Here is a 21,950-nt window from a genome sequence, read left to right as displayed (position 1 = left end):
CTTTACTCGTACCGTAATGCATGATCCCGTGATCAACCACTTGATCACATTGAGCTCATTATGATGATGCATTACCGAGCGGGCCCAGAGATACCTCTCCGTCATACGGAGTGACAAATCCCAGTCTCGATTCGTGCCAACCCAACAGACACTTTCGGAGATACCTGTAATGTACCTTTATAGTCACCCAGTTACGTTGTGAAGTTTGGCACACCCAAGGCATTCCTACGGTATCCGGGAGTTGCACAATCTCATGGTCTAAGGAAATGATACTTGACATCCAGAAAAGCTACAGCAAACGAACTACACAATCTTTGTGCTATGCTTAGGTTTGGGTCTTGTCCATCACATCATTCTCCTAATGATGTGATCCCGTTATCAATGACATCCCCATGTCCATAATCAGGAAACCATGACTATCTGATGATCAACGAGCTAGTCAACTAGAGGCTCACTAGGGACACATTGTGGTCTATGTATTCACACATGTATTACAATTTCCGGATAATACAATTATAGCATGAATAATAGACAATTATCATGAACAAGGAAATATAATAATCATTTTATTATTGCCTCTAGGGCATATTTCCAACAGTGTCTAACTAGGAAAGTTTGCAAATGTTAAGAAACTATTTATTGGGAGGAAAGTTGTGACATGTCTGTTATTTGTTTCCTAAAAAAAATTTCACTAATAAGAGAAATCGATCGATTTAGATAAGTTAGGAAAGTTAGATTAAACTGTATTATTTGTTTCCTAAGACAAATTGAATCAATAAAAGGAACCGATTGATTGTATGATTTAAGGAAGTTAGATTAAAATGTATTATTTGTTTCCTGAAAATCTGTTATTTGTTTCCTAAGACAAATTGGACCAATAAAAGGAATCGATTGATTTGCATAATTTAAGGAAGTTAGATTAAAATGTATGATTTGTTTCCTGAAAATCTGTTATTTGTTTCCTAAGACAAATTGAACCAATAAAAGGAATCGATTGATTTGCATAATTTAAGGAAGTTAGATTAAAATGTATTATTTGTTTCCTGAAAATCTTTTATTTGTTTCCTAAGACAAATTGAACAATAAAAGAAATCGATTGATTTGCATAATTTAAGGAAGTTAGATTAAAATGTATTACTTGTTTCCTGAAAATCTGTTATTTGTTTCCTAAGACAAATTGAACCAATAAAAGGAATCAATTGATTTGCATAATTTAAGGAAGTTAGATCCATGATTTGTTATACGTTAGGAAAGTCCTGGTTGTAATAAAGAGTGGAGAGAAAAATAAATCGGTGGACCAGGGTGGGAGGGGGTGGTGAAAGGAGAGACGAAAAAATCCAGCAAAAATAAACCGCGGACCAGGGATGGGAGGGGTGGTGGGAAGAGAGACGAAAAAAACTGCGAAAATAAACCGCGCAGACGATTCACCAACCCGTCCATTAGGAATAGAGATACTACATGCATATTGAGAATAGGGTGACATGGCATATTAATACTATGCAAGCCTTTTCCTCTTATAGTCACCCAAGTAGTTTGCTTGCAATGATGAAGTCCAACTAATGCACACCACTCACACTACCGACCATTCATCTATATTGGCAAGTGATTAAACACTCAATATGAAGGCATTAGCAACTAGTTTAAACCGTGGTGCGGTTGTTGTGAGCAACTGCTAAATGTTGCCTATCGTGGTCAAAAGCAATTGTGTCCCCCACTACTGCATGACATGGACTGTCCCAGTATGGGGGGCACGTTGGTGTGAGTTTCTGTCAATTTTTTCACAACCACCAGCTGGGGGTGGGGGATTTTACCTGGAACCAATTTTCTGTATTTTTTAGCCTTTTGTTTTTTGTTTTCTGTTTGTCCCCTCTTTTTTCTATTTATTTTTGCTTTCGGTTCTTTTTCTTGCTTTTTATATTTTTACAAAGATCTTTTAAAAAATAATATAAAATTCTTTTCATAATAATATATTAATATTTATAATTGTAAATGTGTAAAAGTTTTAAAAGGCGCATACACTTTTGAAAACTTCATAAAAAATTATCTTCGTGAGTTACTTTTTAATAAACGAGTGGAAAATATTAAAAAAATGATAACACTTTTTAAATTGGATGGACATTTAAGAAAATGGGTGAACACCTTTTAAAATATTCAAACATTTTTTAAATACATGAAAATTTAAAAAATGCAAACATTCAATTGAAAATGTGAAACCTTTTAAAAATTCAAGAAAATAAATAAATTCTGCGATTTTTTAGAAGAAGCAAACAGTTTTTTGGAAAACTTTCTAAAAAATACATAAACATTTTTTAATAAACGCAAATATTTTTTTAATTACACACCAATTTTTTAAAATTCATGAAGTCTATATGTATTGAAAGAGTATTTTTTTTCACATTCAAGAACATTTGTAATTAAAATAGTGGGCATGAACAGATCAGAGGCCTCTCCCTGTAGAAAAAACACTTCAACGTTGTGTATAACGTGGTGGACGTGGACGAGGAGCACGCAGCGACCCTCCCCCGGGAATCAAAGTCACTTGTGGTTTGATTGGGGATCAGGGAAGATTTCATTTAATTGGCAGTGAGATCACAATATAGCGTGCTTGTGTATATGCCAGGAGTAAAGAGTTGTATGTACTCATTTAATTCAAAGGTAGTGATTTTGACAAAGATAGCAAAGATTTGAACAGAGCATTGGATGACAAAGATTTTGGGTACACACTCATTTAATAAAAACAATTAGGATGAAGCATTGTAAACTGTTTTCTTCTACGGCTACGCTAAATATCAGTCGACTGATATTTGGCGAAGTCTCAGTCGATGACAATCCGTGTGTACGTGTACGTTGGCTCGAATCAGCTCTTTTCTTTGTCGCTGCACGGGCCGGTGGAGATGAGAGAGCCTTTCTTTTATTTTTCTTCTGGGCCTTGTTCGCTTTGCTGTGCAGCCCAACTTTCCCGAGTGTGTTTTTTAGTTATTTTTGTCAGCCTACAAGAAAAGTACTTTGTCTTGTTTCTTTTTCTCACCCTACACAAGTGAGTTTTGCCTGTAGGAGAGGAAGTCACGGTGGCTTCTCTTTTTCCCAAAAGAAAATTTTCTTTTGTTCTTTACCTTTTCTTCTTTTTTATTGTTTTACTTTTCATTTACTTTTTATAAGTATTTAACTTTTCTTTTATTTATTTTTACTTATTATTTTCTTATCCCGTTTCATTTTTTTGTTTTGTTTATTTCATTTAATTTTTTCCTTTTGTCCTTGCTTATTAATGTTGTGTTTTATTCTATTTGATTTTAGCATATTTTCCAAATTTCTAGCAGCCCTATTTTAGCAATGAAATTTCCTACCAATTTTTTGTTAATCATTTTCAGTTGCACATCCATCAGATGCTTTGTAAGTAAATGTTGGTTGCGATAGTTTAAATTTTATTACCTAGATTGCTAAAATTTAGTCGATTGAGTTTAACCGAAGTCCCGGTACACATATATGGCCTTTAGATCACTGTTTTCGTAAGATTCATGCAACACTGCTTGTCTAGTGTTACCCCGACTTGTTTAGCGCCCGCTTCTTCTTTCTTTACTTTTCTCGTGTTCGGTATTGATGCGCGATGTGCTGGTTGTGAGAGGCGTTTTTCATTGTTTTTGTTGGACTTTTCAATTGCCATGTACACACCATATCTACCGCGGAGTACTTGTCTCAGGGGAGGGGGTCTTCGTCCCTCGGGGTTCTTCAGTTGCATTTTTTCTTCTGTTTTCCCCTCTTTTATGCCAGATCTCTATTTGTGAATTTATTTATGTAAGGATTTTGATTTTTTATGCTTGCATAAGGTAGGAAATGCTTTTTTTTTCTATGACTGGGGATTTTCGAACCATGTAGACATAAATGTTAGTGGGTATGTTGGTTGTTAGCGGGTTTTTAAACCATGACTTTTGTTTTGTATAGGACCGGCATTTTTATTTTTTTCTTGTTTATGCGTAAAAGAATATTAGCATATTTTTTTTTCTTGCACCCGGCCGCAAGTGCATGTCTTCTAACCCGGCCGCAACTGGACTTTTTTGTTATGTCAGAGGAGGCACCGGGAGAGGGGGCGGACCAGTTGCAAGCCCGACAACAGCCCCGCAACTGCATGTCCCCAACATGGTTGTAACTCGACTTTTGTTTTGTCAGAGGGGGCACCGAGAGAGGGGACGGGCCAGTTGCAATCCCGACAACAGCCCCGCAACTGCATGTCCCCCAACATGGTTGCAAGTCGACTTTTGTTTTGTCAGAGGGGGCGCCAGGAGAGGGGGCGGGCCAGTTGCAAGCCCGACAACAGCACCGCAACTTCAAGTGTCGCACCCGACCGCAACTGCATGTCCCCCAACATGGTTGCAACTCTACTTTTGTTTTGTCAGAGGGGTCGCCCGGAGAGGGGGCGAACCAGTTGCAAGTTCGACAACAGCCCCGTAACTGCATGTCCCCCAACATGGTTGCAACTCGATTTCTGTTTTGTCGGAGGGGGCGTCGGGGGAGGAGCCGACCACTTTTAAGCCCGACAACAGCTCCACAACTGCAAGTGTTGCACCCGACCGCAACTGCATGTCCCCCAACACGGTTGCAACTCGACTTTTGTTTTGTCGGAGGGGGTGCCGGAGAGGGGGTGGGCCAGTTGCAAGCCCGACAACAGCCCCACAACTGTAAGTGCCGCATTCAACCGCAACTGCATGTCTTTTAACCCGACCGCAACTGGACTTTTTTGTTCTGTCAGAGGGGATGCCAGGAGAGGGGCATGTCAGTTGCAAGCTCGACAACAGCCCCGCAACTGCAAGCGCCGCACCTGACCGTAACTGCATGTCCCCCAACATGGTTGCAACTAGACCTTTATTTTGTTGGAGGGGCGACGGGAGAGGGAGTGGGCCAGTTGCATGTCCAACACTAGAAATGCAACTGCAAGTGTCACACCTAGGCCTACAATTGCAAATGTCATCTCGGACTACACCTGCATGTTGCCCTGATGCCTGCTGATTAAGACTTATTTAAATCTCAATCGACTGGACCGTATCCACACCCCATTATCTACTTTGTTTTTCTTATTTAATACCTTTTTATTTTTATTTTCTGTTTCTCTAAAAAGAGGTGTTTTGATTTTTTTAAACGTGACACACCAATCTAGTTGCACCTCTGCATCACGTGTGTAACTGAATATGATTGGCTCTCTTATTTTGTTAGTAGTACCATTGTCAATTTGCTGATGATAACAAAATTACAAATAGATGAGACCCAATCTAAGAAAAAATGCAAGGTAAAACCATCATTAAATAATGCTAAACATTTTTCTAATTTCATGATGAATATTTTTAAACAGTATTGTACATTTTCTAATGGCACTCTAATTTTTTAAAAATACATGATTAATATTTGTGAAAATGCATGAACATATTTCTTAAAAAAAATCATGACTAATGCTTACATTTTCTAGAAGCAAAAATAGTATAAATAAAAATGGAAGGAGAAAAATGAAAAGTAAAACTGGACAAAATTGATAGTAACTGCATGTTAATTTTTTTTGCACGAACAACAAGCTAATACATCCGGCCGGTGCACCACACGTAGTAATGGAGCAGCAGCACGGAACAAAAATACTGCCCAATCTCTGGCCCAACTCAGCTCAAAAACACACAAAGCACAGACAAACAGGGCAGCCCAGAAAGCAACCAGAGGTGACATGGTATGGGCTGGACAATAAAGGAAAAAAAAAGGTGACGTCAGCCGACTAAGATTTCGCGAAGTCTCCGTCGACTGAGACCTAGACAAACCCTTTCTTCTAACCCTGCTCATCACTACAAGCCGCGGCTATGACTCCAGCAAAAATTTGCCATTCCCTCAAATGTATCCTCATATCATAAAGATCAAAATATAAGTCACGTAAATACTGACATGACAAAACTAAAAAGATAACAAAATATCTCTGAGCTTGACACCAATGCCCGTCACCTGCCTCCGGCACCACCACAACAACCATTAAAGAAAAAAAACGATGAATCACCTCCTCACCCGAGCTCGACGCGACTGCATCACTAATATTCAGTTTGCGAATCTCCAAGGTGACTCACCAAAAGTGAAGCAACGAACCAGACCGGAGCAACACCCCCGACACGTCATTGAACTCCAGATCTGACACCCCACCACGACTAAGACGCCGAAGGAACGAAACCATACCTGCCATCCATGAACCACGAGCCCAACACACCTTCCGTTCTTCTAGATGTCGTCGATGCAGACCACAATCTGCATCCGCTTCTGGACTACCTCCCAAGTTTCGGTCCGACGTTGGAGCAAACTTCGTCGTAACAGCGAAGCCCGAGGACACATGCCCACCACGATATTTTTTAGATTTCTGAAAATAGATTCCAAGAACCTTGTTTACTTAAGTGAATAATTATTTCTTAAATTTACTTTTGAAGATATGACATTTTTTTTATAAAATTAACAAAGTTGTTTGTAAATTGTTTTCTAAATAAATGCTCACTAAATAGAAAACAGAAACAAAATAAGATTTTTTGTTTTTGTTTTGAAGAATTCATCCTGTTCCATTACAAAGAGACTGGAAAAATTTGGGAGATGTTAAAATTCGCTGGACACAGTGGTTGACACTTCAGATTTCTTTTAAAAATCTGCCTGTTTTTTGAGAGAGAGAATTTTAAAATCTCGACTATCTGCAGAAGTTTCTGTAAACTAGCCGCAGAAGCTATCGGCAGACATGAGGTCTCGTATCTCCTACAGCTTCCTCGGCCCACGGTACGCCCCTGCATCGACGCACGTCTCGCTACTAATGTCAGGCACAAGTGACTGTGACAAAAAGAAATCGGAGAGAAGTGGCGCTGGTAGGAACACATGTCTGTCTGTCTGTAGTAGCTTTTTATTAAGCACTGTACTGTATATTGGTACATTGGTACCCAACCCAATCATGCTGTGATCATGTCATTACATACAGTTCTTGGTCCAGTCGCTAGACAGTAATTCATACATACAGAGGCTAATTAAGAGAATACAAAAGCAGAGAAAGAAAGTATGCTGCAAGATGAAGCAGAGGAAGAGAGAGGAGGGTGGGGCTAAGCTAAGCTAGCTAGCTAGTACAGATCGACCAAAGGAATGATCAAACAGCTTCTTACACTCTATACCAGAACCAAATTCAGTTCAGGTGGTTGATCGACGAGCTCAGCCGACGACCCTGCAGTTGGTCCTGATGGTGCCTTGGTTGCCGGTGAGCACGCCGATGGCGCCCATGGCGACCATGGCGCTGGCGAAGTCGGTCTGGAAGGTGCCGGGGCTGGAGGTGTAGCCGAGGACCTGCGCGGCGGTGCCGTTGTCGGCGAGCAGCGCCTGGTCGGAGGAGAGCAGGCCGCGGTTGGCGGCGACGTTGGCGTAGTAGTTGGTGTCGAAGGTGTTGGGGGTGACGGGGTCCATGGCCACGGGCTGGCTGGCGCCGGACTGCGGGCACTGCGTGCTCAGCGTCGCCAGGTAGCTCGGGTCCATGCTGGGGTCCTTGCCCCCGCTGGTCCCGTACGAGTAGAGCCGGCTGCTGAAGGAGCTGCACTGCGCCATCCCCACCGTGTGCGCACCTGCACATCAAATTCGTTCATTCGTTCAGCAAAACCTCTTCTCTCTCGGGCCGTCGGCGCACGAGGTTGGGGTGGTGACCACGTACGTACCTGAGAGCGCGACCATCTGGGCCTGGGTGAGGCCCTTGGAGCCGAAGATCTGGTTGAGCTGGTTCACGTTGGCGGTCGGCGGCGGCAGGTTCCCGTTGGTCTCCCCCGCCACCGAGACGTTGCCGTCTCGCCGCCCCGCCGGCACCTGGTACGAGTTACCTCCGACCTGCACACACATTTGCACACATCGTCAGTCCATTTCCGTTCTGGTAAAACAAAAAACTGGCACGCCATTTTTAAGTTTTAACCACTCCTGCATGATTGCATGGGTCAGTTAGCAGTGCCCGTCGATCCAGCGATCCTCATCCGATACACGGCGATCGACAGAGACATGTACAGTTTAAGGATGGCAACAGTACACTGAGGTGTTGCTTCATCTGCATCCGCTCTTCTTCTCTAGTCGCTAGAAACCACGGGCTAAGGACGGATGGAGACGCGTCACATGGGCATGGTTGGTGAGCCGGGCCGGGGCGGGGCGGGGGACGACGGCGCGGCATGGGGGTCTCCATGCCATCTATCCAAGTGGAGGAGGAGAGGAAGAGCGACAGAAATCATGGCATGTGCCGGCCACATGGGGAGGGCGTGAGACGGATCCACGTAAACTAGTCGGCCCGGCCACCAACGCACCCCGCACCCTAGCGTGCGCCGCTCGGTGAGCAAGATCCCCTGCTTCTCTGATTATCGCGGCCGCGGCGCACGCAATGCTGGCCGATTGACACGAACGGGGCCGGAACCGGCGCTCCTGTCTGCTGGTACGCGTCTTTTTCGTGTCAACAAGGTTGTTAGCTAGCCTCATCTGCTCTGAATGTACTACACAGCTTCACTGTCAGTCAGTCACACTCACGCACGCAGCGGTGCAGTACTTGAGATCGTCAAGCAGTTTTTAGCCCACCAGTTGAGAAACTCGATCGTCGTCAGTCAAATGAAAGAGTAACACAAAGGCCAGTGCTGCCACCCAAACGAAATCCCCAGCACAACCCACGGCACATTAACTGCTCCAACCTGCTGAACATCTCATCAACAAGTACTCCACCCAGAGCACATCACTGTTCCTACCAGCAGTACTCTTGGATAACCTACCAACGGATTGTACCGTTGTCTGCGCGTAACTAACCGAGGCACTAATTAAAGGCTTGCATCGGGAAAGAGCGGCAGATCGCTTGGGTATTTCAACTTCTCCCCCACCACCCTGCGACGGGATGCACTTGGCGATCTTCCTTGCATCGAGACCGGAGCAAATTAAGCTCGGGAATGACTACGCGAACCCATCTTCTACTACTACCAGTAAGGCCTCTTTTGGTTCATAGGATAGGATTATCGTAGGAATAGGAATTTTGTTGGAAATGAAATGACATGTATTTTAAATCCTATGAGTATGAATAGGACACCAAAGGAATTTTTTCATTGAGTCTAGGCTCATTTTTATTTTTCTATGAAATGTGAAGGATATGAACCAATCTTATGTAGAAATAGGAATTCATTCCTATGAACCAAAGGGCTCTGAAGGAAAAAAATCCTATCCTCTGGAATTCCTATGAAATTCCTTTAAACCAATGGAGGCCTCAAAGTAAAACTTTCTATGCTATATATTTTTTCCCTCTGATAAATGAATGGAACCCCGCAGGCACGATGGCCACGCGAACAGCCTGGATCATGGCGCCTCCTCCGGCGGTCCGGCCACGTCCGGCAAGAAGAAAAACTCGGGGAAAGCGACCAGAGTTCTCTAGTCTCTCCCTTTCCCACCATAACTACAACCTGGCATCCATTTCAAAAAATAAATAAATAACTACAACCTGGCATCCATTTCAAAAAATAAATAAATAACTACAACCTGGCAGCGAGGCGTGACACGGACATGCGACCCTTGATCAGCACACACGGACGGCCACCGTAACGTAACGTAATGCGTGCGCCCAAAGCAACGGGCCTGCACCTGCAGAGCGTAGGGCCCTCCCCTCGGCGGCCTGTACGTGCGTGCGGTGCGGCGGAATGCCGGATTCGAACGCCCGGTCGAGCGAGGAACGGCATCCTGTCTTGTCTTCCATTCTCGGCATCGTTGGGTGCAGGTTGGCAGGCACGTAGACGTAGACGTAGGACTAGTATAGGACTAGGATTACTGGCGCTAGTGCGGCCTTCGGGTGGAAAGGAAAGGAGAGAAACAAAAGGCGGTCGGTTCCTTTCATGTCCTGGTTGCTTGCTTTTCGAGAAAGATACGCAGCAAAGGCGGTACGCATGGTGCGGTGGGCATCGGTAAAAGGCTTGATCGGAGATCGGTCGAGGCCCGCGCCACATGCTTCCATATTCCGACACCACATTCCTCCGACCCCACCGGCCGGCGATCCACCGAACGAACTCATAGAAACTCCTGACACACACACAGCAGGAAAGCAACCGAACGCAACGTACCAGGGCGAGGGCGTCTCTGGCGGCGAAGGCGAGCACGTCGGCGCAGGAGACGACGCCGTAGCAGGCCTGCTCCAGCCGCGTCTTGGCCGCGTCGATCACCTCGAACCCGCGCAGGCTCGAGTTGGGGGGCGCGTCCTTCTCCGCCTGGTTGCCCGCCGTCGAGTCCAGCAGCACCGACCCGTCGCAGCCCTGCATCATGCACCACGAACAACACATCAATTATTATGCCTAAATTCATCTGCCGTTAGTGATGCTCGATCGAGTAGGAGTAGGTGATATCATGCCGGCCAGGCCCATGAATGAAAGCAACCGAGCATGCACTGTCAAGCATCGCTCCAAAGCTTTCCGCCCAACGCATCACGCTCGAGCGGTTGGGGGTTAGCGTCGAGGCTCTATCCAATTTTGCCAAGAAACAAGACAAAAAAACAGAGCAGAGTTGTGCTCGTATGGCAACGGCCTGTCAGAGCGCCACCATTCTGGGCTTCCAGCACCCGATCTACCACTTGCTCCTCGCTGTAAATAAAAGAGGAAGAAACTGCCAGCGCAGAGCACGGCGCACGGCAAAAGAGGACATTCAGCAGGCTCCTCCACATGCGAGCCAAGGACACCGGTGACATCGCCGCATTGGATCACTCACCGCATCTCTACTTCTCAATCTACTCCTGCCTCTGAAGTCTGACCTCGATCTCACGCCAAGCAAGAAGAGAACCGAGCTCTTGTCTGTCCATGGAAGGGAATCGGAGCTAGCTAGCTAGCAGGGCTGGAGGTATCGAATTGCGATGTAGAGTAGTACTAGTACGTACCCTGACGAAGCAGTCGTGGAAGTGGAGCCGGAGGAGGCCGGCGGCGGTGCCGGGGCTGCCGGACACGCCCTTGCTGACCTCCTGCTGCACGATGATCTCCGCCGCCGGGCACAGCGTGTCGTAGTACCCGACCTGCAGCTGCGCCCTCCCCGTCGCCGCCACCATCGCCAGCACCACCACCGCCGCCACAGCCCGCAGCCGCATTCGCGCTCCTCCTCTGGCCGCCGGCGCCTCCATGTATGTATATCCCTGGCCTAGCTCCCTGGATGGCCGGCCGGACAACCAATTCAGGTCTTGCTTCCTTAAGCCGGCGGCAATTAATCCTCGACGCCGCTAGAGGCCGCAAGAGATAGCAGCGGCAGCAACTTTCCGGTGGCGCTATCTATCTATGCGATGGGCGGTGATATCTTCCGGGCTAAGGATGAAGACGAGGAGAAACCGGTGCGAGCCCAGGTGGGAGCGGAGGCTGGTTTTGTAGGCGGGCGGGCGGGCGGGTGAGGCGAGGCGAGGCGAGGCAGGGTGGCACGAGCCATGTGGTGTACAACTAGGTTAGCGGAAGAGAGGGACCCGGGCCCAAACTTTTTGAGCTATCATTGAGGCGATAAAATTAACTTTGATCGATGTGATCCATGACACAAAGATCCATCCATCCATTCGTTCATCAGTGAATTTTTTTTTACCTTTTGAGTTTTGATTTGGTCTGCTGCGTGCCATAGATTGATTTACTGGGGATGGATCGAGGGAGGGACAATTCGGTCGGGCAGTGTCAGTGTGACTGCAGTGGTGAGCAGTGGACTAATGTGGCGAGACCTGGCATGTGACACAAGAGGGTACGTTGCGCCAAGCTGGCGCCGCAGATGATTAGTCGATCAATGGTCTCTTCTTCTTTATGTAGATTGGAAGTTTCCCCTCTGCTCTATCACGCTCGCCCCAGTAGTTTTTGTTCCGCTACATCGGCATCTGATGCCAAAAACGGGATATGGACGGACGGACAGGGGCGGAGATGCTCCATCCATCACGGGGTCATATTTGCTACTAGGAGCCTATGCGATTTGTGTGTCCATCACAACGAACATTCGGTGGTAACTTAATGCGATCCAGTACAGCCTTACGGTTATCGACTGATCTGATCTTGACCAGTGTCCTCCGTCCGATGTACTGTGTCCTAGATAGTTAGTTGTAGCTGGGTGTGGAATTAAGTGTGAGTTGGCTTTGCTTCAGTTTGCAGCGCACTCCAACCCCTCCACCCTGCATCTACTTGAGTTAAGAAGTGCTGATGATGTGCCCTGACCATGATCGTCTCTTGAATCTTGATTACTGTAACTGGTACTGTAGTTGCATCCGGTACGCTGTCAGCTGCTAACGCGTAATCCCTCGACCCATCGGGTTTGCCAGCTCGGTGTCCTTGCTCGATCGCCTAATTGATTGTTTGATTTGACTCCTGCCTGCTGCCGCTGCTGCTTCAGAAAACTAATCCCCTCTCTCTCTTTTTTCTGAACTGGCATGATTAAAGCAGCAGATCTCTGGGAGTATTTAACTGAATGAGACGACAGGGGAAGAGCGTCAGTGCGGTTAGTTCAAGCAAATCGAGTGGCACTAGTCGACAACTGGGCCCCGGATTCGACTGCCTTCCTCGTTAAGGAGTGTGCTGCAAAAACTTTACCCGAAGGAATGAAGCAAGCATGGAAAAGCAGGGAGGGGCGGCTGCCACGTAACTGCAGTTTCTAGGTAAAGTTACACATGATTAGTTAAACACCTGGAGGCCTGGTAAAAAGGTTGAGGGCATCATGAAACTGCCAGTGCAGCCGTGCAGGAGCTAGCTAGGGAAATATATATATGTTCAATGGGTCAAGCCAAGAAGACAGCGTAAGTTCAGTGGAGCAAGTAGTGAGTAACTGCATGCCCACCTAGTCTAGAGATGATTTCTCATGATTAATTACAGGTGCCTGCACATGCAGGTCGTGTTTGGTGGTGGAAGCTGCGTGCCAGCCGTGCTAATAACAAACCTGGCCCCTATTTATGGCTAATATCAACCGATGAATCTGCCATGGACTGCTGTCGGTTTGACCGCAGTTGGAGGACGCCCATGTTCATGTTCCTAACAACCGGTTTGCAATTCTGCATACAGCTAGCCAGTTCAGTCTTTACCATGTGGCGGGCAGCTGTTAGCGTAGGTTATCACGTTAATGTTCAGTGCTAAATGCGCAAGTGCTGAACTCTAGAGCAACGTGGATCGTTGGATCAAAGTGATTCCATGGAGGTGATGAATTGGATCTGCCTAATTGCTGCTTTTTTTTATATCTGTGAGTGGATTCACTGAATCATGATTTTTGTTTAGACAAACACTGAATCATGGTTTATTGACCAGCCACCATAAAGAAAGAAGATATGGAACTTAATTCACACAAAAGACATCATGGACTTGCTTAATGAGGACCAAGGAGGCGACTACAACATGCAACGAGTCTCCTCCTGGCAATAAGAAATGCTAGCCTCATGAGTGGATAGTTGATAATCTTTGCTGAAAAAAGCGAGAACTGGCTCCATCCATCCAGCAGCTTCTTTCTTAGCCCCGTCTTGTGCTCATCCCTACTTTGCCGGCTCCGTTACAAAGGATGATTGATTGATTGCTTTTCTTCCATCGTGGCCGTTTCCAGCTCTAATAATTAAGAGGACAAACTCAAACTAGAGTATTGTTGTTGTTACCAACTTTCTTGTCCGGTTCAGCAAACACTAAACCTGGTGAATCTTTGCCCGGGTTCTTGTTAGGTTTCTTCTTGTTTTCTAATCAGGGTAACCCAGGCTGTTAGGTAGGCACCCAGGGTTGCTCGACACATGACAAAAGCACGTCTACAGTGTGGCCGATCCGTGCGTCACGCATCACCCGAATAACTAAAGCAGGCGTACGCTTTGCCAAAAGCTCGCAGCACAGTTTTTGGAAGCTCTTCCCTATCAGGTGAGAAAGGGAGATCTCGCACACCACACCACACATCTCTCACGCGCAACGCAATGTACGTGTCCAAAATTCAGTCGATGCATATATAACTCCATTGCATTTTGCAAAACCGGCCAAGAAGATACCACGGATTCAGAGTGACGTAAAGTGTAAGCGAATAAGATAGGGTGCAACAAGTGTGTATCAGTTTACGACCCTGCAGTTGGTGCGTATCTGGCCGTCGCCGCCGGTGAGCACCCGGATGCCGCCCATCCTCACCATGGCGTCGCCGAACCTGGTCACGAACAGGTAGACGTTGCCGGCGTTCTGCGCCACGAGCGCGGCCGTGGCGTTGTCGGAGGTGAGCGTCTGGTCGGAGGCGAGGACGCCCTGGTTGGCCAGCAGGGCGCGGAAGTAGCCCGTGTCGAACGTGTCGGGGCTGCCGGCGTCCATGGGCACTGCGTTGGGGCTCCCCGGCGGGCACTGCCGCGCCAGCTCCGCCGCCTTGGCCGCGTCCATGGCCGGGTCCTGGCCCGTGCCCGTGGTGGCGTTGTACCCGTGCACCCGCGCGCTGAAGGAGCTGCAGTGCGTCACGCCGATCGTGTGCGCGCCTGAACGCATACAAATGAGAAACGCAGAGAGTAAAAAAAAAACGTCACTGGCCGCCCGAAGCTGTCGATGTGAGCTGGGCTGTGGGTGTTTGAGTGGGCTGCTAGGTACCTGAAAGCGTGACCATGTCCTCCTGGGAGAGCCCATTCTTACCGAAGGCTTCCGTGAGATGGGCCACGTTCGCCGTGGGTGGGGGCAGGCTCGCCTGCGCGTCGGACGCCGCCGACACGTTGCCGTCCCTCCGCCCGGCCGGGACGCCGTACGGGCTACCGCCGGCCTGCCATTGTCGCCATTGACGGTGTGTGAGCAAGAGCTCAAAAAAGGCTGGCAGCAATGTGAGCCCTGTCACCGTACGTACCAGGACGACGCTGTCTCGTGCGGCGAAGGCGAGTATGTCGGCGCATGAGACGGTCCCGGCGCACGCGGCCTCGAGGCGCTTCTTGGCGGCGTCGATGACCTCGAAGCCCCTCAGGCTCTTGTTGGGCGGGGCGTCCTTCTCCGCCGTGCTGTTGGCCGTCGAGTCCAGCAGCACTGACGCGTCGCAGCCCTGACACGAACCATAGTCAACAGCTCGTCAGTACATCACTGACATTTTCAATGGAGCGCACGCCTGCATTGCAACCTGCATTTCATACTGGCTAGTCGATACACAGCTAAGTGCAAACCTTGACGAAGCAGTCGTGGAAGTGGAGGCGGACGAGGCCGGCGGCGAAGCCGGGGTAGGCGCTGACGGCCCTGCCGACCTCGTCCCTCACGATCACCTCCGCCTGGGGGCACGAGTGCGCGTAGAACCCTACCTGGAGCTGCGCCTGGCCTCGCGCCTCACCGGCCAGTAGCCACATTGCGACAACCGCGGCGCCAACCACCACGAGCAACGCCATGACCACTGTCAATTACAGTAGCTAGCTAGCTAGGTAGACGAACCGAGACCGCTGCGTCAAAATCTGCACGGCGCGGTCAAATTTATAGGGAGCAGATCGTGCCAAGGAGCGCGCTGGCTAGCTAGTTACTCTGGTCAGCAAAGGGACAGTTCGGCAGCGTGGTGCTACTTTCACTAATCAGATCAGTCACTGATAGATAGATAGGCATGTGGAGGCTGGCTAGAAACACGGCCAAGATTTTGGGGCATTGGCATTGGGATTAGCCAGTAGTGGGTGCAGCCGTACGCGCAAGTAGCCGGCAAATCAGGGGTCTTGTGTTTTCTTCTTCGGCTCCACTGCGGTTTCCAAGGGCCAAACTGGCTCATCTTTACAAATTACAAACTGGAGCTTGCTTGTGGGTCGATCAAGGCATCAGTCTGGTTGCCCGCTGTGATCCATGGGGACGGAGCCAAAATGCCCAACCATAGTGCTCTTCTTGGAAACGTTATAGAAATGATGATGACAGCTCTCGTCTTGGTTGTGGTGATCAGGGTGGTTTTTGCAGGGCATGTCATGGTAGTAGATTTGGTACAAATGTAGTTTTACCTCCGTCCCAAGTTAACTGTTATAGATTTGTCTAAATATGGATGCATCTAACACTAAAACACAACTAATCCGGGAGGGACGGAGGGAGTACATGGCAAAACGGCATGCAATGTTTGTATAGGCTTCCAAATCATAGGAGGTGCATTGTACGGTGGCGAAAACGGTGCAAGACCTAATTGCACGTACGGTGGTGCATTGTACCCATGTGATAGTTGCCTTGAAGACTGAGGTCAGGTATGACATATGTGCGTTTGTGACCGTGTGTTTACACGACGAGGGAATAATCAATAATGTCAGTGCATGTTTTGCGGCAAGAAACGGCTACATAGGCGCGGCGCCCATGTGAGTGCGCGACAATCGTCCACTGACAGAGATACGTAGAGTATATGTTTTGTCCGGAACCACGCCATATATAGTAATGGTGCGACGTACGCTTACCACCTAATTTGATTATGAAACTGCAAGCGATGCTACATTCAGTGGACTGAGAGTCAGGGCAGAGCTCCAGGTTTTGGTACGCGCGTCCAGGTAACGACTTGTCAGGACCTCTGAAAACTGATTCCTGCAGTGTCGATTTCTTCAGTTATCGGAGTACGGCTCCGCCTTTGCCGTAATCAAGCTCGACCTTTGATCTTCCATCCAACCGTCTACGCAGCCTCGCACTGAGCAGATGATGTTTTCGACGTTGATTCCAGATCCAACGGTCTTCGCTAGCCCATGGGTCGCTGTTTGAATTCCGACAAATGTGCACTGTTTACTTTACGCCTTTTGCTGATTCTGTAATGGCTATAAGGCCAAGCATTTGGGCACGTAGAGACCATATCTCTGGTATTGGGTAAAACCCTAGCTGCCGTGTTCCGGCTGCCCCCCTTTATGTGCATCTGAGAGTGGTGGCTAAGAACCCTAGAAACTTCGTGTCAAATCAGCTACTTTCTTGTCTGAACCCCATTTATGTTCTTTACTAGTTCAGTTAACTCTGAACCTTAAACCACTACTACGTGAACCCGCCGCGCAGCGCACGCACGAACGGCGCATTGGCGAGTAGCACAACACGCCCACAGTGAAATTCAGGGATAGGGTTAGTGGGGAGGAGGTCACGTATGTCTGTAAATTCAGTCCATGGTTAAATCGCTCGTATGTCTAGTATTCTTGTGCATTGGCACAGACAAACTTAAGGAAATTTCACAAGTCATCCGGGACCGGGAGTTGCAGGACAATACACGGATCAGATTGGCACTTGAGCTACCTACTACTCCTATAAGAGTAGTAGACTAGAAAAGGACTGTACATTCACGATTTCTGCCCCTACATATACAATGCAACTTCTATATCCGGACATTTCTGCCGCTAGAACTTGATGAGAGCCCAGACCACGGCGACGAAGATCACACCTGCGATGATCGACACGAGGATGCCCGTGCATGACCCGCTTTTCCGCATCCGTGTGTTGAGTGATTTGAGCTTCTTCTGCGCGCGCTGTAGACGAACATGACACAAGGACATGGATGTTAGTGGCGCACATACATACATCTAGCAGACTAGAAAGCTATCGATCTTGATGTAGTAATTATCATTTGGGATATCTATGATGGGAGGGAATGAGGTACCTGCAGCTGGTTGCTCGTGTCCTCCACCCTCTCGTCCAGATCATCCTGCAGCAACGATCATGTATAATGGTTTCAGAAAATAAGAACTCGTGTACTTGAAAGGACAAATTGACACCGGAATTTCAGGAACCAAAACAGATAGCTGGCAAGAAGACCATGCTTACAATTAGCCTGACGTGCAGGTCCAGCTCCTCGTTGATCGCCAGCGCGATGTGCTTGGTGCTGACTATGGTCTCCTCCAGCCTGTCTAGACACTCATCTTGCTCTGCATCATCATGCAAAGTTTAGTTCATCATGAGTTTGTTTAGTTGAGTATATACGCAGCATTGCAAAACATATGTTGATGCACGGCAATGGATGGAGTAACCAACGAAGCGTACCTTTCATGATGTTCCTCTGCAGCTGGACAATCTCTTGATTCTCCATGTTGGCCGTGCTCTTTATGTCCACCACCGTGCACCTGTCGTCGCTCGGTCCAAGCAGCTCGTTCCTGAAGGTTCAGAAAGTGGGAACACAGACAGGTTGTTTCAGCGTCAGTCAGGCAGGTTTTCGGGGTCATAAATTGAGTTCAGAAAAGAGTTCAGACTGGTCGTTGAAACTTGGCAGACATATTGTTTCAGCGTCAGTCAGACAGGTTCAGAGTTCAGAAATTAATTCATTCACCTGTTGGATGAGTGCTTCTTCATGGTGAACGGCGCGGCCACCTCCTTCACCTTCAGCTCCAGAGCGTCGAACTTCTCCGCCAGCTTGCGCATCTCCTTCACGTTTCTGCAATGCAAATCGATTAGTGTTATGCACCAAATACATCGAGTTATTTCTGTGCATTATTGTTAGGATTTTCTATAGTAGGAGGAGTAATAATATGAGTAGATGCCTGTTGGGGAGTCGGTCGAGGTCCTCCCTCATGAGGCTCAGCCGGGTCTCGAGGATGGCCACCTTCCGCCGGATCTCGCCGGTCCGGCGCTTCAGCTCTAGCGGCAGCGACGCCGGGACGGACGCCCTCTCGGCGATGTTCCCCATCACCTCGTCCACCAGCCTCTCGGCCTCCTGGAACCGCTTCGTCCATTGCTCCAATGGCGACGGCGCCGGCGTCGGCGCAAAACCTGAGGAGAGCAACACGTACCCACACGATCGACACAGAGTTAGCACGCATTGGCTGCTGAACAAGATCGGAACCGCGAATCACAGGAAGCAAGACGAACTCGGCTGATTGGTTGGTTACCCTTGGGCTGGAAGGTCGCCATCGGGAGAGCCGGATGCGACCGGTTGATGTTGGACATTGATGTGCTCCTTCGTTCTTGCAAAATTGCCTATTCCTGATGATAGAACCAGCTAATTAGCTAAAAAAATCCTGCTGTTTATGCGGTGCGGCTTGGGGTATATGATCTTATTGGGGATGCACATGAACTGTGCCTTTTCCGTTTGGCGTCCGAGAAGGAGTCCAGTCGGGAGGGAGAAGGGACGACGACTACGACTTTGATTCAGGTTTGCTGTTCCGGTCGTCGGTTTCGATTCGACCTCAACCCTCCGGGGAGATTACGCATGGGCTTGGGCCTCCATGACCAGATGCCAGATGCACCAGGTCGGCAAAGTCTTTTTTTCCCCAAAAAAAGCAAGTCTATTTTTTTTTACAAAGGGTATCTTCATTCATACTGCCTCCGTTTCTAAATACAAGTCTCTCTATAGATTTCAATGGGACTACATATGAATGTATATAGACATATTGTAGAGTGTATATTCACTCATTTTACTCCGTATGTAGTCTATATGGGAATGCCTAAAAAGACTTATATTTAGGAACGGGGGGAGAACATTATATCGAGATGATACAACCACAATGAACAAATGTCTGTCCTCTGTAACAAGACACACACATACAACAAGTCCAAAAACGAGTAAATTGCTCAAAACCACCACATTCATGGCTAGGGTTAACGGATTACCACCATTTTTGCCGAAAATCAAAAAAACCACCAACTCTGTGGCAAGTGAGTAACAAATCACACTAATTCGAAACTGAGCCACGTCTAACAATGGAACTGATGGGTGGGACCCACATGTCAAGCTAATTTGGCATGCCTACATGGACAATATGCTGAGGTGGAAGATGAGCCCCCCAGTCAGCCCCTCACTATTTTCACCCATTTTTTCTAATTCCTCCACGGTCAATGGCGGCTGGAGGCAGTGGCGTCGCAGCCGAAAGTCCGGTTGGCGGTGGGCTGGACGATCCGGACCTCCACAGCGATGACGGGGCGGCGACTCGCCTCATTGGAAGGGAGGCGGCGACGCCGCAAGGAGAGCGCTCAGTAGCGGGGCGAGGCGGGCGTGGGGCGGGGCTTGCCGTCGAGCGCGAGCCGACGAGGCTACAAGGCAGGCTTGTTGGTGGCGTGCCTCCTTGAGCTCGGCCTCCAGCCACCGGTGGAGCTGGTGAGAAGGGTAGTGAGAGAGTGAGAAATTTGAGGAGGAAGAAGGAGGTGTGAGACAAACAAGTGGGACCCTCGTGCACCTCAGCAGGTCTTCACCACATCAGCCCAAACATACGGGTCCTTCCCGTCGGTTTTGATGTTAGACATGACTCAACTTTGAATTAGTGCGATTTGTTACTCACTTGCCGCAAAGTTGATGGTTTTTTGTGGTTTTCGGCAAAGGCAGTGGTAATATGTTACCCTAGCCTGGTGGTTTTGAGCAATTTACTCTAAAAAAAGAGTGTTAATATTCTCTCACCAAAAAAGAATGATGTTGATCTCCCATCATCCCGGTCCAAGATATCCATGATCGCAAGATCATCCGGTTCTCCGAAACAATGATAACCTGCCTCATCTGGGTCTTCTCGAGCAGAAGTCAAATCTTTACCCAAGACTTGAAAACTTCACGACACAAAACTTAAAGTAGAAAATCTCGTGAGCTCTGTTAGCGAAAGAAAACAAAAGACCATTTCAAGGTACTGTAATGAACTCATTCTTTATTTATATTGGTGTTAAACCTAATGTATCCCAACTTCTATATGGTTTATAAACTATTTTACTAGCCATAGATTCATCAAAATAAGCAAACAACACACGAAAAACAGAATCTGTCAAAAACAGAATATTCTGTAGTAATCTGTAGCTAGCGCAAGATCTGGAACCCCAAAAATTCTAAAATAAATTGCTGGACGTGAGGAATTCATCTATTAATCATATGAAAAAAGAATTAACTAAATAGCACTTTCCAAATAAAAATGGAAGCAGTTCTCGTGAGCGTTAAAGTTTCTGTTTTTTACAACAGGATTAACAAGACTTTCCCCAAGTCTTCCCAACGGTTCTACTTGGCATAAACACTAATTAAACACAAAAAACACAACCAAAACAGAGGCTAGATAAATTATTTATTACTAAGAAGGAGAAAAAAAATCAAGGAATTAACATAAAATTGGGTTGTCTCCCAACAAGCACTATCGTTTAACGCCCCTAGCTAGGCATAAAAAGCAAGGATAGATCTGGGTATTGCCATCTTTGGTTTTAGGGAAAAAAAGAGCAAACTTGCTATCTATGAAATTAATCTTTATATTTTGATAAAGCACATGGCTATTAATGGTAGAAGAAAGATTAAGTATGTTATGGAAATTTGTATCTAAACTAGACTTCATCTCTTTGATAGATTCATTTTGGTAAGAGAGCAAAAGAGATGTAGATTCAACTTTCTCATTCATGGGGTGCCCAAATATGGTTTTCATCTTCTCATAAGTGTCTACGGCATCCCCTTCAAGAAAGCCTTCTTCAAATATAGAATCTAAGACATAGTATCCGGCATCTTCCATAGTATCCTTATTTATAAGCTTAGTGCCGGGGTACTGATCCACGGGCACCTATGGGACCGGCGGACCGGGTCCCTTTCGGTTCGGCGGGGGCGGAGATCGTGCAAAGAGCAAATCGAGGCGATACACGCGAGCGATTTACCCAGGTTCGGGCCGCACGGATGCGTAAAACCCTACTCCTGCTTTGTGGTTTGTATTGATTTCTTGCTCGGGAGCGCGGAGTGCTATAGTACACACCAGCAGCTAACGAGACCGAGCGTGAGTGTTTTTCGAACCCCCCCTCTACGTTGCACACGGGCCTCCTTTTATATGCTCAAGGGGTCACCGACAGGTGGCAACGGAGGCAAAGGGTAAAAATGGAAAGGTGCTGCAGTAGGTGCAGCTACCTGCTACAGTGTATCATACCTAACCCTGACGGCAGGGGACAAGGGCCTTAAATGCCCGTCTGTGTCGCCTAAACAGTGCAAAAAAGGACCGTCAGGGGCGCCACCGCTCGCCACGATGGCAAACTTGTCAGCGCCGCTTGCCACCGCGCACCGCAAGCTGCACAGCCTTCCGCCACGTATGCCTGGAGGGGTCCCAGAGCGACACGTTGGTGGATGTGCTGGAGCGCGGGCACAGTGGTGTCTTGCCGCGGCAA

General features: G+C 47.7%; 4 protein-coding genes across 4 annotated transcripts; all 4 read right to left on the bottom strand.

Annotated features, from left to right (window-relative positions):
* Positions 1-6,879: 6,879 nt before the first annotated feature.
* On the bottom strand, positions 6,880-11,358 carry LOC125511428 (peroxidase 5-like). The gene is made up of 4 exons (XM_048676797.1): positions 10,898-11,358; positions 10,095-10,283; positions 7,689-7,854; positions 6,880-7,598 (listed from the first exon to the last, which is right to left on the bottom strand). Exons 1-4 carry the CDS (start codon positions 11,132-11,134, stop codon positions 7,195-7,197), a joined length of 996 nt encoding a protein of 331 aa, XP_048532754.1. The 5' UTR covers positions 11,135-11,358; the 3' UTR covers positions 6,880-7,194.
* A 2,555-nt stretch (positions 11,359-13,913) lies between these two features.
* LOC125506395 (peroxidase 5-like) lies at positions 13,914-15,405 on the bottom strand. The gene is made up of 4 exons (XM_048671215.1): positions 15,107-15,405; positions 14,800-14,988; positions 14,553-14,718; positions 13,914-14,443 (listed from the first exon to the last, which is right to left on the bottom strand). The coding sequence occupies exons 1-4, from the start codon at positions 15,320-15,322 to the stop codon at positions 14,037-14,039; spliced, it is 978 nt and encodes a 325-aa protein (XP_048527172.1). The 5' UTR covers positions 15,323-15,405; the 3' UTR covers positions 13,914-14,036.
* Positions 15,406-17,010: 1,605 nt separating this feature from the next.
* Positions 17,011-18,279, bottom strand: LOC125506394 (syntaxin-51-like). The gene is made up of 5 exons (XM_048671214.1): positions 18,178-18,279; positions 17,895-18,004; positions 17,679-17,779; positions 17,515-17,559; positions 17,011-17,383 (listed from the first exon to the last, which is right to left on the bottom strand). Exons 1-5 carry the CDS (start codon positions 18,267-18,269, stop codon positions 17,255-17,257), a joined length of 477 nt encoding a protein of 158 aa, XP_048527171.1. The 5' UTR covers positions 18,270-18,279; the 3' UTR covers positions 17,011-17,254.
* Positions 18,280-18,354: 75 nt separating this feature from the next.
* LOC125507578 lies at positions 18,355-18,980 on the bottom strand. The gene is made up of 2 exons (XM_048672121.1): positions 18,737-18,980; positions 18,355-18,617 (listed from the first exon to the last, which is right to left on the bottom strand). The coding sequence occupies exons 1-2, from the start codon at positions 18,792-18,794 to the stop codon at positions 18,355-18,357; spliced, it is 321 nt and encodes a 106-aa protein (XP_048528078.1). The 5' UTR covers positions 18,795-18,980.
* Between the last annotated feature and the right edge of the window lie 2,970 nt (positions 18,981-21,950).

This window comes from Triticum urartu, chromosome 5 (genome assembly GCF_003073215.2).
Source record: "Triticum urartu cultivar G1812 chromosome 5, Tu2.1, whole genome shotgun sequence".
Classification (NCBI taxonomy): domain Eukaryota; kingdom Viridiplantae; phylum Streptophyta; class Magnoliopsida; order Poales; family Poaceae; genus Triticum; species Triticum urartu.
This window is presented reverse-complemented; position numbering and strand designations above follow the sequence as displayed.

Coding starts and splice junctions, on each gene's coding strand:
- LOC125511428 (XM_048676797.1), bottom strand. CDS start 11,134: ATGGAGGCGCCGGCGGCCAGAGGAGGAGCGCGAATGCGGCTGCGGGCT. Junction 10,284..10,897: donor TCCACGACTGCTTCGTCAGG/GTACGTACTAGT, acceptor TGCATGATGCAG/GGCTGCGACGGGTCGGTGCT. Junction 7,855..10,094: donor CCAGAGACGCCCTCGCCCTG/GTACGTTGCGTT, acceptor ATGTGTGTGCAG/GTCGGAGGTAACTCGTACCA.
- LOC125506395 (XM_048671215.1), bottom strand. CDS start 15,322: ATGGCGTTGCTCGTGGTGGTTGGCGCCGCGGTTGTCGCAATGTGGCTA. Junction 14,989..15,106: donor TCCACGACTGCTTCGTCAAG/GTTTGCACTTAG, acceptor GGTTCGTGTCAG/GGCTGCGACGCGTCAGTGCT. Junction 14,444..14,552: donor GGACATGGTCACGCTTTCAG/GTACCTAGCAGC, acceptor GTATGCGTTCAG/GCGCGCACACGATCGGCGTG.
- LOC125506394 (XM_048671214.1), bottom strand. CDS start 18,269: ATGCGCAAGCTGGCGGAGAAGTTCGACGCTCTGGAGCTGAAGGTGAAG. Junction 17,780..17,894: donor GCAGAGGAACATCATGAAAG/GTACGCTTCGTT, acceptor ATGATGATGCAG/AGCAAGATGAGTGTCTAGAC. Junction 17,384..17,514: donor ACACGAGCAACCAGCTGCAG/GTACCTCATTCC, acceptor GTTCGTCTACAG/CGCGCGCAGAAGAAGCTCAA.
- LOC125507578 (XM_048672121.1), bottom strand. CDS start 18,794: ATGTCCAACATCAACCGGTCGCATCCGGCTCTCCCGATGGCGACCTTC. Junction 18,618..18,736: donor GGCGACCTTCCAGCCCAAGG/GTAACCAACCAA, acceptor TGCTCTCCTCAG/GTTTTGCGCCGACGCCGGCG.